This window comes from Chiloscyllium plagiosum, chromosome 20, assembly GCF_004010195.1.
Source record: "Chiloscyllium plagiosum isolate BGI_BamShark_2017 chromosome 20, ASM401019v2, whole genome shotgun sequence".
Lineage (NCBI taxonomy): Eukaryota > Metazoa > Chordata > Chondrichthyes > Orectolobiformes > Hemiscylliidae > Chiloscyllium > Chiloscyllium plagiosum.
In genome coordinates this window covers 34,404,388-34,418,815 of record NC_057729.1, presented here as the reverse complement: position 1 = coordinate 34,418,815, position 14,428 = coordinate 34,404,388, and the positions used below count along the sequence as shown (strand labels likewise).

At 35.3% G+C, this 14,428-nt stretch overlaps 1 protein-coding gene across 1 annotated transcript in view; it reads right to left on the bottom strand.

Moving 5' to 3' along the window:
• Window positions 1–5,096: 5,096 nt before the first annotated feature.
• The window catches only part of LOC122560160 (XK-related protein 7-like), a 195,321-nt gene continuing 185,989 nt past the window's right edge, over window positions 5,097–14,428 (bottom strand). The window contains exon 3 of the mRNA XM_043710492.1: window positions 5,097–14,148. Within this exon, the coding sequence (XP_043566427.1) occupies window positions 13,202–14,148 (947 nt within the window). The 3' untranslated portion in view covers window positions 5,097–13,201. The remainder of the gene's footprint in view (window positions 14,149–14,428) is intronic.

Genomic DNA, 14,428 nt, shown 5'->3' with positions numbered 1-14,428 from the left:
AACATCTGCTTCTTATCCCCCCTCCCCCCCCACCCCACCAGCATCAGATCATCTCATTGGTTCAATGATGGCAAAACAATTAATTCAAAAAGATTGTTTTTTAGTATCCCGGGGCATAATTTAAATGATTGGTTCAATTCAAATGGTTGTCAAAATAGCAACCAAAACTCAGGTATTTGTTTCACAGTCAAATGTTACATATCTTCAATTCTGAGACTGCTAGTCAGTCACATGACAGGTGCCTGCAAGCTCAGTGCAAAACAACTTTCACTCTCACTTAAAGGTACAGTACACTCCTTCAACTTCATAACAATATTCACCAAAGATGTTTAGACAGCACCTTGCAAACCTATGACCAATTCCATTTCGACGGACAAGGGCAGTAGACACATCAGAACACCACCACCTGAACGTACCCCTTCAAGCCACTCACCATCCTCACATGGAACTATATCACTAGTCCTTCATTGTTGCTGGTTCAAAATTCTGGAATTCTTTCCATAAGGGCATTGTGAGTCAACCTACAGCACATGGACTGCAGTGGTTCAAGATGGCAACTCACCACCACCTTCTCAAGGGCAACTAGGGACGGGCAATAAATGCTGGCACAGTCAGTGATGCCCACATCCCATGAAGTGAAAACATAAACAAAACATTTATTTTCAGAGTTTCTGAAGAAAATAGTATCGAGTGAATGTGCAGGAATTTCTCAAATGTAAAACAGTTGTAGCAGTGTTAGCTGAGTTAGGAGCTGTACAGTGGTGATATGGGTGACTCTAACCAGATGCTTGAGTACCATAGGGTACTACTAGGATAAAAGGAATGAATTTTTCTTTCTGATGTTTGGAATGAGATTGGTCTAACAGCTTTTGCCCAGTGCAATATAGTTGAATGTTTTCCTCTGTGTAATAAATATTTACATTCTTTTGTTAAAATACATTGATAGCCTCTAGCGAGTATGTCCCATTGACTGCCATCTATAAGAAACAAAAAGAAAAATAAAACTAATAGGTTTTCAAGCCAGATTGCACTCTGACTTGTCCAGTATTGCTATCAGCTAGAACTATAACAAATAGCAAAGGCTTTTATAAAAATTAATCTTAACTGTGCCTGCCTCCACCACCTCTGCTGGCAATGCGTTCCAGGAACCTACCACCCTTTCTGTAAAGTACTTGCCACGTGTATCCACCTTAAACTTTTCACCTCTCACTTTGAAAGTGTGACCTCTCGTTATTGAATCCTTCATCTTGGGAAAAAGCTTTTCTCTATTTACCCTGTCTAGACCCTTTATGATTTTGTAGACCTGAATCAGGCCCCCCCTCAATCTCCTTTTTTCTAATGAAAACAAATCTAACCTACTCAACCTCTCTTCCTAGCTAGCACCTTCCATACCAGGCAACATCCTCGTAAATCTTCACTGCATCTTCTCCAAGGCGTCCGCATCCTTTTGGTAATGTGGTGACCAGAACTGTACACTGTATTCTAAATGCAGCTGAACCAACGTTGTGTACAATTTAACAGTGTAAGTACTGCCAAATGTTACAATACAACTGATTGGCGCAGGTTAACTAAATAAACTCTTTATCAAATGTTTTTATGGATGTTCATAAACAAAGGTAACATATGAACATTCTAGCACATTTTAATGGCAGTTGGTGTTACTAGTTTAACAGATAAAATATATTTGACTCAAAAAGTCATGAGCGTTAAGTGATGAGAGCCATCATGAAAGCAGAATTTTCTCACTATTTGCAGTATTACATGGGGTCTAACCCCAGTAAGTTGTGAAATCCTATTAAACATTGGATAGGAACTGCATGCTTGATTTAAAAACAACTTGTCTGGCGAGAATGATGCGACTGTACACTTCACTCACGAATGTTGCGGGGGAGTGGAATGGTCAGATGGTTTGCAATGCAGAGTGACACCAGCAGCACAGGTTCAATTCCCGCACCAACTGGAGTTATCATGGATGTCCTGTCTTCTCAACTTCATTCCTCACCTCAGGCATGTTGACCTCAAGTTAAACTCACCATCAGTCATCTCTCTGTAATGAGAGAGTGGGACTATGATGACTTTTCCTTTATGTTATGCTTGAAAACAAAGACCTGAAATTTTGCCTACCAGTCAGCTACACAATTTCAGAGGAACTCCTAGCTCCTCAAACTTAACTGTAAAAAAAAACAACACGGGTAAACTCTCCTGCTTAATTTAAAACCAGCAATGCAGAAAAGATTTATCCCATACAGTAATCTTTAAAAATCGAGTGTCCGAGAACTACTTAAAGCAAAAATTTACAACTTTATTTTTTCAAAAATAACACAATAATTAACTAACCATTACTTAAATTGCTTTTTCTAACCTATCTTTTACCTCGTTAGGGTTGGGGTGGGGGTGGGGGGGGGGGGCGTGTGTTTAAATTCGGGCTGTGAAAATAGTGAGGAGATTACTAAGTGTCGAGGGCATGCTGGCTTAATGGTTTGCCTTGGGGCTCCTGCGTTGTAACCAAAATTCATGAAAGAATAAAGAATAAAAATGAAATATGTTACTAGCCCTCATCCCACTACCCCCTCCGCCCCTTGCCCCCTCAACATGCTCCCAGTACCTCCATCTGTTCTAGTCCATAAAACCTCATGTCTTGAACCAAACCTCACAATTCCTCATCCCCACCCATCAATTGATGGTACTGTACCTAAGTTGGTCTCATTCCTACCCTGCCAACTTGAGCAGAAATGAAAAATAGTCCATTCGTTATTTTTAATGTGCGTTCCAGTCTGCGCCATTTTAACAAAAATCACAAACCCATTTATTTCGTGCATATTTCTGCAACTATGTAATGCCTTGTAACAAATATTCTGTTCATAAATCCTATTATAACAAGAAATGGAATCTGTAGTTCCACTTCAAATATCATATAATGACTTGTAGCTGTCAAAAAAACCTGTAAAATAGTTGGCACCCTACTGTTTAAAGGTATCATTTAAAACTAATCTATCAGTCTTGCAGCTTACTAATGTTCTTTAGGGAAGGAAACTGCCATCCTTACCTGGCCTGGCCTACATGTGACTCCAGATCCACAGCTTGGTGGTTGACTCTTAGCTGCTGTCTGAGCAATTAGGGATGGGCAACAAATGCTGACCAAGCCATTGACACCCTCATCTCATGAATTAATTTTAAAAATGCATTAATTCAATAATAGAAACCCTCAGACTGTGTCAGTGGATGAGTGAAATAACAATAAATGATATTTTTCAAATAAACACCAAGAATGCTGGAGAAACTAAACAGATCTGGCAGCATTTGTGGAGAGAAAAAATGAATTAGCATTTCAAGTCAGGGATGACTCTTCTTCAGAGCTAGGGAATGAAGTTTTTTCCACACTTCAGACTCTATGACTAAAGTTTTAAATATCTGACATGTTATTTCCTCATGTAGTTTGAAATCATATTTTGTTTTAGCATGCTCTTCTGGTACACCTTAGAATGTTTTATGATGTTGAAAAGGTGTTTAACAAATAATTCAAGCTGACATTTCAGTATTGAAAGATTGTTGCAGTTTTGAAGATGCCTTCTTCAAAGCAGAGATTAATCTGAGATTCTGTCTGCTTCTTCAAGTGGATGTAAGAGATGAAATCAGACTACTAGTGCTCCCAGTGTTCTGACCAATATATTTCCCTCAAAGAATTTCAATAATGCGTAATATCTCCTCATGTATTTCATTGTTGTTCATTGGATCTTGTTCTGTGTAGATTAGTTACTACTCTGTTTCCTGTGTTGCAACAGTAACCGCACTTCCAAAGCACTTAATTGATTGTAAGGCACTTTGGACATCTTTAGAACAAGAACAGTACTATCTAAATGCAAATCCTTTCCCTTGTAGTTGCATTTCAATTCTTTCGTTGAACTATAGTTAGTATGAAACTTCTAACAATTGGGTTCCAAATGTTTCATCAGTTTCTAAAAGTCATTAAGATGTTACATCATGACAGCTGCAATTTGATTCTAACTTTGGCTGTTAACCAATTGAGTTACTTGTCTAATTCTGCTCTCTTATTTGCCCTCCATAGTCTCAAATCTTCAATTTGGAAATGCTAGGTATTAAACTATAGCCATTATATGTGAAAAACATGATGATAATGTTTAAAAAGAAGTTAAATTATAGAAAGGCTGGGAGTAAAAAATAAAATCAATAAGCTAGAAGGCGGTATGCTGGATACAACTAAAGCTGTTAAGGAATTTACTATTAATTGATTATGGTAGGCAATATAATGTTAATTTATTCAACTTCAACAGAATGTATTAAAAAAATTGATAAAAATCACAAATTCCAAACTAATCTTTTTGTCAAAAATAAATTATGTTGTATTAAACATGAATATAATTTTGCAGAAAGCATAACTGATAAAGAATTAGTATGCAATCCACTTGAATATAGTTCTATTACATCCTGAAACTGGGTTTGGATTTTGCTTAGAGAAACGTTTTAATGAAATTCTCTCTCTGCTGGCATTAAGAGATCCTAATTTAAATGTATTTAAACAAGTTCAGTCCAGAATATTAGGAGGGAGGAGCAGAGGGAAATTATCCTCTCCAATCACATGTTTATTTTACAAGCTGAAACAAGGTATAATCTTGTTGAGCATGACAGTTGATATGCAATGAAAGGCTAGTTTTGCTTTTGATCTTTCATCTAAGATAATAAAAAGCTGGGAAAGCTGTCATTTTCATGCTTATTGTTTCAAGATTAATAAAAGATATTGAGTGAATGCAAATGAGAGTAAGTGAGTGACCAATATTAGCTTGCATGTACAAAACATGATGCTATCCCAGATACAAAAATGTGTCAGCATTGTCAGCTTTCACTGTGATGCAATAACTACACACAAAGAGTATACACTTGATTGGCTGGAGCCACCCAAAGCATAATAGTCATCTAAGATTTATGAACTCCTTTTCCATTATTTAGGCTTCAGATGTGCAAATATCCTTGCACATAAACTGATAGAAAGATGTTGATAAAAGATAGTTGATGTCTTTTTTTTGCCAAATTCTTTTGTGTTGAGTTAGACAATTCAATCTTATCAAGCAAAAGTGGTTATGGCATAATTTATTTTAATGATTTTGTTTTTAGTGTTGCAGCAAAATAAAAATGTACAAAAGATTGTGATATACAAAGTTTCAGGCCCAATTACTTTTCGGAATTATTCAGAAAGAAAAAAATATTACAAGGTGGCACCATATAACTATGTACATCATGAAACATTTCATTCCATCCTCTTTTTTTAATTAATAAAAAAAAAGCTATTATCTGTCAGCTGAGAAAACAGTAGGAGTGTAGAAAGTTGGTAAAAATTCAGCAGCTGTCATATAATAACCTTTGTTTTAGCACACATGACATTTGAAACCAAGCAACATCATAATGACTTTAACAATCATTTTTCAGCTAAGCTACCTGTTGAATGTACAGTTTCAAATCATTTAGGTGAACAAGCAGTCAGTCATGTGTGCTAAACAACATTGAGCCACATAGTACAAAACTGATTACAGGAACACAAGGAGGAGACATTTTACCCCACAGCTTATTTCCACTAAATAAAGCAGTATACACAATCATCACTAGCTGTTATGTAGCAGCCAATCAAACTGCCAACACCCAAAAAAGATATTGATTACATCCTCAATTATACATACAGTCTTTCATATACAGTACATATAGGAAGCAGTATGGATAAAACCAGTACTGCTAATTACTTATATATATGGGGATGGGATGAACGTTCACTGTTTTCATAAAGCATGTGACTTCTTTATGGTACTAAGATAAAAAGCACATACAGCTTAAAAGGTTCTTAGTAAGTATTTTAATATTTTCTACACATTGGAGAAAAAGGCATTTGGTACCCATGTAACTATCATACATTGAATACAGCAGTACTGATACTGTAATATGGAAAATGGCAATATTTGCTTCCAATATATTATATCACCCACCCCTTGGTGGCATCATGCATTATTAATGTGATTAATGAATGATTTAGAATTGTAGAATGTAGAGATTTTTACATGTGACTTCAATGAAAGCAGTCTCTGCAAATTATAAAGTGCATTATGAGGTGCCAATACCCAGCTTTGTTGGATAATTGCTGCAGTTGCAAATTGGAGGCATTTATATAATAAAATGGGAGACTGTTTGCATAATACACTTCAAACTATACCAGATTTAATCACTGCATACTCCAAGCAAAAAAAAAATCCATTCAAATATAATAGGTACCTGGTAGGATAGAATAGATTCCAGAATGACGCATTGTAGAATCTGAGGGAACTGTTGTATTGTAAGTTAGCATCAATACAATCAGACTGCATGAAATGTGTATCATATTTAGAATCGATCTTAATTATTTCTATTTTCATGATAATAGTTACATGATAATTAGTATCAAAAATTAGGTGGTTGCAGAAATGGAATTATATTATCTCAATGCCAGTATAACATTCTCTGGCAAAGTTTTAAAGTAGGCTTACTGATAGTGGAAAGGTTTTTTTCTATACCCAGTTTACAATCTGTAAAAGAGGTGTTTGCTATGATAAATTTGTTAAAATTCAACTATATTCATTTTCAGAAATGTAAGATTATAAAAGTTTTGATATTGTTCACATCCTACAGGTTGTCTACTTCTAAAAACTTCTTCTGGAATAAAATATAAAAGTTTTGATATTGTTCACATCCTACAGGTTGTCTACTTCTAAAAACTTCTTCTGGAATAAAAAGAATTGCATAGTCTAAGTCATAACTTGTATTAAAATCCAGAAAGTATTCTATAAAATTGTTCTATTAGGGTGATAAACATTAACTTTTTTTCATGAACAATTAAAAGTTTGTCTGGAAAACTTATCACGAGTCAAATATGATTAGTGAAGCCAAACATAGAATATGCTCAACATTTTGGAAAAGGGTGATATAATACATTGGTAGCCTGTGCTGTCTTAAGTTATCAATATTCAGTATGCTGTACCTCAAAAGATTTTCATTCATATTTTCATTCATAGATAACTTTCTTAATGTTAAGACAATGGGACAATGCATAACCAGTAGATACCTTAATTTCAACTTAAATTAGTTATGATTTACAAGGTTACTATTTCCAATCCCCAAGGTTCATTTGGGAATAAACCCCATTTCAGATGGCAACTTCATTAATCAAAATGCAAAATAAACAGAGAATAAATATCGAGCAATATAGGCATATACTGATCCTAAAATGCCTGCAAATTTGAATGTGTTCTTTTTATTGGTGCTGTATTGCTTCACCCTTCTGCAACCATAAATTACTCTCTGCCATTGTCACAGAGATTCAATGTCATGGTGCTGCTGATGCTAAAGAACAACCACTGAGGAACAAAGCAGGTAATGAAAAGTGAGAGGAGTGATGAATTGAGTACTTTTATATCCTGTCATCATTATTACTAGCATCCTCTCCACTCACTGCCACTGTGGCAAATGCAGGTGTTGGAGTACAATCAGACGAAAATTGAACTTCAATTAATATATTTAAAAATTGCTTTTGGCCATCATTAACAGAAGTCAATTAAAGACAATTTAATTTTTCTGGTACAAGCCCTTGAGTCTAATCATTTAAGGGGATTTTTTTTTATAATGGAATTCAAATCAGAACACAAAAAAGTGAATTTAGAGCCTATGTACTAAGTGCTGTGATGCACTATTTAAGGGTATGAGGTTTAGCTGAGTCACTCTTATTAAATATTAAGAATTAAAATACACTTCAAATTATCACTGTTTATTCACTTGTGTTTGGTATTTTGATCTTATTATGCTATCGGTTCATTTAGAGCTTTATATATTCAGGGCTCAAGAAAAAATAAATCAAAATTGAGTATTTTTTCTCATATTTAACTGAATTATTTACGCAAATAGATGTTTAGAGACTGATTATTGATTTAAAATAATATTTTCACAATTTATGCTTTTAAATTTTTAAATACTTCATGCCTCAGACACCTTTTGGCAGCAAACATGCTGTGCCACAAAACAATTGTCCATATGACAAGCTGCCATTCCTATCATGGCTATCAGAGAAATTGGAACAATTTGTCACTTCCAGAAAGGAAAAGGACAGGAGAGTTGTTGTGTATCACTGTCACATATCTTTTGGTAATGAGAGACTCAAACTAAGAAAAATACAACTTTGACTGATTAGAGACTGTTCTTCTCAGAGTCAGCAATTAGTACTTTAAATAGAGTTGGGGAATTGAAAACTCTGACTGCATTAATAAAACAACCAAATACTCAAGATAGGGGAAAGCTTGGATGAAAGGGCTACATGGTTCTTCCAAGTGGATAAATTAATATGGGCTAGATTATCTTCCTCAAACATAGTTACCTTATGTTCTTGCAAACTATACCATACTTATAAAATTTCCATTTTCACTGATGCTCACAAAAGCTGTAAGCTCTCTCAAAATGAAATAGGCAAAGTTGGTGTAGTTCTTCTATGGATATGCTCTGCATTTTTGTATTTAATGTTAAGTTACATTGTTTGTGTTGACAAAACATGTAGCAACATAAAATAGAGTCAGTTAACAAAATTGCTTTTGTTTCAATTTCAGACAACAGAGACGATTTAAAATTATTAAAATGGAATAACCAAAGTGCACAAAGCGCCATTGCTGAGGTGAGAAGGTAGGCGACAGCAACGTCAAAATATGAGTCACAGCATGGGCACATCTACTTCATCTTTCTCAAACTGAAGCATTGTTTTACTTGGTTAGGTAAACATAACACAGAATTAGTTTCTCAAATATCACCCCAAAATAGCACAAAGAAAAATGAATGTACAATCCAGGAAATAGTTTTTACTCTGCTTCACTACATTATGGTACAATAATTATTAATTCTCTCTTTTGGTTTAGGGACAACAGAAACATGGGAAAATTTTATGACAAACATCTGAGGTAGATATTCCAATAAAAATAAAAACAGCCGATCAGGTCATGGAACAAGATATGAGCATTCAGATGGCACATTTTGTATAGTTATAATTGTAAATAATTTTATAAATAATCATTGTATTTTTCATTACAGTCTTTGTTAATCTCATTGACTCTGAAGCTAATGCCATTGATCAAACTTAAAATTGTCTTAAAACTAATAATCTCATACAGCAATGACATTGCAATAGAGTTAAAAGAATTTTGATAAATCTCATTGAGTTTTGCATTCATGCAGTTACAAATATATTATAGCCACCACATAGACTTTCTTTGGAGATGGTTTATAATCTGTCCTCTTACTGAAGTCAGCTTTATTTATTAGCAGAAGACATCAAACCTGTGTTCTATTATTAGTCCCTTTATATTGGTTTTCCAAGGTGTGAAAAAATGTTAATGCCCATAATAAATAGATTTCTAATAATTGCATGTGTTATCCCCACACAAAGATGAATTTTATAACATGGCTACAATTGATCAACACACTGTTTGAACAATGCAATATTATATCTGCTTTCCCTATTGAAGTTTCACTGTGATTAGTACATCTCCCAAAAAGCTCTAACATGTACCTGTATCTGTTTAATGCCATTTTGTTCACTCCACAATTTGGTGTCATTAGCTGATCAGCATTCCCAATTGGATTCATTGTCCCCAATGTATATTATTTTAGCACACTTGATCTGTATAAAGACTAAATTTATGTTAGCACTTGCAATAAATTGGCTATTGGCTCCCGCAATTATAGTGCCTTGCTGTAATATTCACATACAGCAGTTTGAATAATATACTTAATTAGTAACATTGCAAATAAAAGCTACTAATAGTGTAAGCTGACACTTGCAATCATTATCAATTAGCCAGTTCTACCTAAAATATCAATCTCATTCCTTTTGGTGCCCAGGCACTATTACTCTCCCTGCTCAAATGTTCTCCCCCAAACTGTTGGCTAGCACAGAAATTGCTGGGTTGTGCTTCCACAGGCATCAACGTACACTGTCAGTTCAACCTGTTGCACACTGCAAGTATGAATCAAAATAGTAGCTTGATTAGTTACTTGATTAATGGGGACAACAGAATGAGTCAAATCTTGTCTTTAGCTGGCATCAAAACAATGCATTTTCCAGCATAAGTCATTTATAGCTAACTGAGTGACAACTTTGGGTGTATTTTCCCTATTGCCTAGCATGATGTTACTAAAGTGAAATTTAGCCCTCCTACATCCACGTCAGATGAGGCCCATGAAAACAAAAACAGACTAGCAATCACAACTGGGATCAGTGCTACACTGGGCAGTGCCCTTACTAATTAGACTGTATGAGGACCCTAAGCAGGCACTGGTTAACGTCTTCTCACTAGTTTTTGCATCAGGCAATAAACAACAGTCTGGTTCATAGTGGTGTGTAAATGTAAGGCTTCAAATTAGTGATATAGTTAAACAAACATTTTAAGATACAGCAATTGTGGCAACAGGTATCATTATTGTCAGTGCCTCTAATCATAATCTCACTCATTATAGTTTAACAAAGAAACATTGAACAAAAATGTTTTAATAATTAGTATCTTGAACATATACCCATAGTTTTATCCTTATGTGTTTTACAAAAAATTAAAGTTTAACTGAAATTCTTCAATAAATTTCACATGTATTTCACCTATTCCAGTGATTTCTCCTTGTGGCTAAAAATCAGAAGTGTTTTTCTTATCATTTTGCTGTTTAATTTTTAATTAGTATATCAGTTTGCCTATTGCTTTCTTTTACATTATGAGTTTCAAATCTTTTTCTAATCATCAAAATACCATTCTACTTTTAAGAGTAACAAGACTTTACTTTTCTACCATTGATCAGCATGATTATCGTGTGTGCCATTAGAAAGTGTTCATTAATGATATATTGCAGGATTATTCCATTCCATTTCAAAGTTTTTTGTGAATTAATTGCACAAATCTCAAGGTAAGCACCAGTGTTACTTCATTGGCCCGGTTACATCCTGTTGGCTCTCAGCAGAGTTACAACAGTATAGTTGATAACCTACTTTATATCTATGCCACATCTAATTTCCCATGAATCAGTGCTGCTATAAAACTTTTATGTTAGTACCACAGCTTAAATATAGAATTAAATGTCAGTTTTTAAAATGCTCCTGAGAGGCAAATTCTAAGGACATGAATGGATTTAATTACTAAGCTGATTTGTGTCATTTTCTTCACTGCAAAGTTGCACATTTCTACACAGGTAGAATTTCCAAAATTAATTGTGAAAAATGTGATATATGGCAACAGTAAAGTGGTTTTGTTCTTTTATTCTTTTGATAAACTAATTTCAAAGTAAATGCAAGTTGTCTATCAATTAGAGGGATTTGCATGAGAAAAGAAAATGAGGTTTATTTCATACTGATGGAGTCCTTATAATTCTGAAACAACTTGAATATTGTCAAACTACGTTTAAAAGCTTCTTTCCTGAATCTTAACAGTAAAGCACTGCAAGCTATACACTATAGTTTACGACCTTAGCCTTTTCATATTTAGACAACATTAAGTGACACTGAATATCTACACTACAGGCAGCACTGGTGCTTGATTTAAACCTCCATATGGAACAAAAAGCCCTTGGTAAAATGTGTTTATTCCTAAAAAGCATTCATTCTTCAATCTTCATACACTACAGCTGTGAATTAGCACCCGTTTCACTGCCTTGCAATCAGACTGGACATATACCTTGTGTCTGCTTCAGCAATATCATGGAAATATTTAATTTCATGCAATTACTTAACAGACAGGTGAAAGGCAACACTCTTCTGATTTGGCACAGTATTCTGACTCCAATCATTGTACCATCTCATGTAGATATGCACCTTATTAGAGAACACAATATGATGTAGCAGTAACGAACCCTGCCTGTCTTTTCCTTGCCACGTCTTTGAATGCAAGGACCAAGTAGCTTGGTAAACTGACGTATAAACAGCATGGGTTAGACTTAGAGGTTGATAACCCATTACTGGAGTGGACTTTCTGATTCAGACACAAGTATTCCCAAAAAGACAGGCTGGTTGTTTTGATTAATGTAACTTTACAGGGATGCTCACCCATTCACTGCTTAAAGCTGCAGTATAATATAGAAAGTAAATCTGACATTTCAACAGAATACATCTATAAAAATATTGTACTGCATACAGCTCATAACAATTTGTGAGTATTGAAAATAAAATTTATTCAGAGACTCCAACACAAAAATTTCAGAATTCACTATATTTTAAATATGATTTGAAGCCATATTTCCTGAGAATTTGCTCTGTAGTATTTGCACAATTTTAAATAAAATATTAAAAGTGACACAAGAATAAAAAAGTGTCAAATGTTTTGCTAAATGCTTAAAAATGTCATGATATCTTGCTATTCTATATTGCAGCTTTACATTTCTTACATTTCAATGTCTGTCACAATACATAACCCAGTTACTGTAATGGTCTATGCTATTTTTAATAGTTCTTTCAATAGAGTGCATAACATTCTTCCATTGTCAGAACCATCATACCTTCAAACTAAAGTCAATGTTCTATTCTGCTTCCAACAAAATTATACATACGGGATACATGGATATTGAAAGCTCAGACAACATCTGCTGTCCAACGTCTACATAGTATCATAGTTGTACTGTTATTAATTTCACATTTGGTCACTGCTTGGCAAATAGTTTGTTAAAGGTTAAAAAGAAAACTTTCAGTTAAGGAGAATAAGCTGCAGTAAAATTTGGACATGATTCTTCAACCATAACATGCAAACCATGATACTTCTTTTTTTGCAAATAATCAGACAACAAACAGAAGTTTGGGACTTCCACTTAAAAACTCAAGATAGCATTCAGTTACCAGCGTGCAACCGTTCATGATCAAGTGATGCCATCTTCAGCACACCATTTTCACTTCTTTTTGATAACCATTAGACCATTTACTATAAAAGGCAAGAACAAAAAAAAAACCTGACCATCCCACTCGACCAGAGTTGGAATGTTGCATCAATACCTTTTACAACTCCTTTGAAGACACATTTGTGGATACAGGCCTCCTGCACACTATTATGATGCAGCAAGATCAGTGTTGGGTGACCCCTGCACTGCACCATCAATCTACATTGGCTTGAACCCTTTTGGAAGGGTAAACTTATTCCATGCACCTAGCTCTGCTTGTATGCGACTACACGGTAGTTTCATATTCCAGTACTTCATGTGTGAAGCTAAGATTTCTGTACTGGAGACGTGGAGTGGCAGGTGAGGTGTATTCCAAGGCCAGGATGGTTTTACGCAGCCGCCTGTCAATAAAGTGCGCGTCCCAAGCAGGATACCGTTTTCTGGGCAAGTCAATCCTGATAACAGGCCCTTCTGTTCGCAGTGTGCGTGACACTGGTGTTGGGGGCACACTGGGCCTTACCTGGAAAACAGGAATACAACTGTCTCGATCAGCTGGCGCTTGTTCGCCAACTGTAGTCCGACACTGGGTCATTGCTCGGGGAGGAACTGTTATAACCTGTGCAGGTATATGTGTTGCAGTGTCTTGGTCTCCACCATCAATGCACCCTCCTTGTGACCCAAACATTGGTCCATTTGGGTGCAAAGCACCATAATATATAAACATGAAGAATATTCCAAGAGCAAAACTACTGAACACTACACAAACTATTATTAAGGCTTCAAAGTCTGTTGTACGGGAATCTCTGTACAAGTACCACAGCACAGTCAAGGCAGCATTTTCACAAAATGTAATGAAGTAGTAGATGAGCATTCGACACCGAGTTCTCCCTTCCTTTACATTAAACCAACAAAAAATGTAGATAATTCCAACAACCATATTATAAATGATCTCCTCCCACTTGGACATACAGAAGTCTGTTTCCCCATGAATGATCCAGAAGGTCATGATGCACCAGTGACTGACAATAAAGATTCCAAAATATAATTGGAAAACGGAGGCAAACAAGGAAAACGCAATTACTCGAGCAGCAATGGTGAAGAGGTGCCAAAGAATCTGTGTGATAGCAGCCTTGTAGGACATAGGCATTTTGTCATCTCTGGAGTCACGCAGAACCTTCTGGTAGGAAGCAATCATCCAAGCAAGGGATAGTAGTGATGCTGCTGCGGATAGACCTAGATAAAATAATAAATAGTTAAAAGATACAATGACTTGATTCAATGATGAATTAGCACTTCCAACATAATACCAATATCCAACAACAGAAAAGCAGAAATATCATCTTAGAAAATATAAGTTGACAATAGTTGTGGGAGAAGTTTTAATTTTTTTTTTTGCAGGTGTGAGACACAATGAAAGACACAAAGTGCACCAATCTTTATTCAATTTCCACCACCAGGAAGATAGGAAAACACCCGGGTGGCCAGTGACAAACACTGCCCTTCACATCAAAGG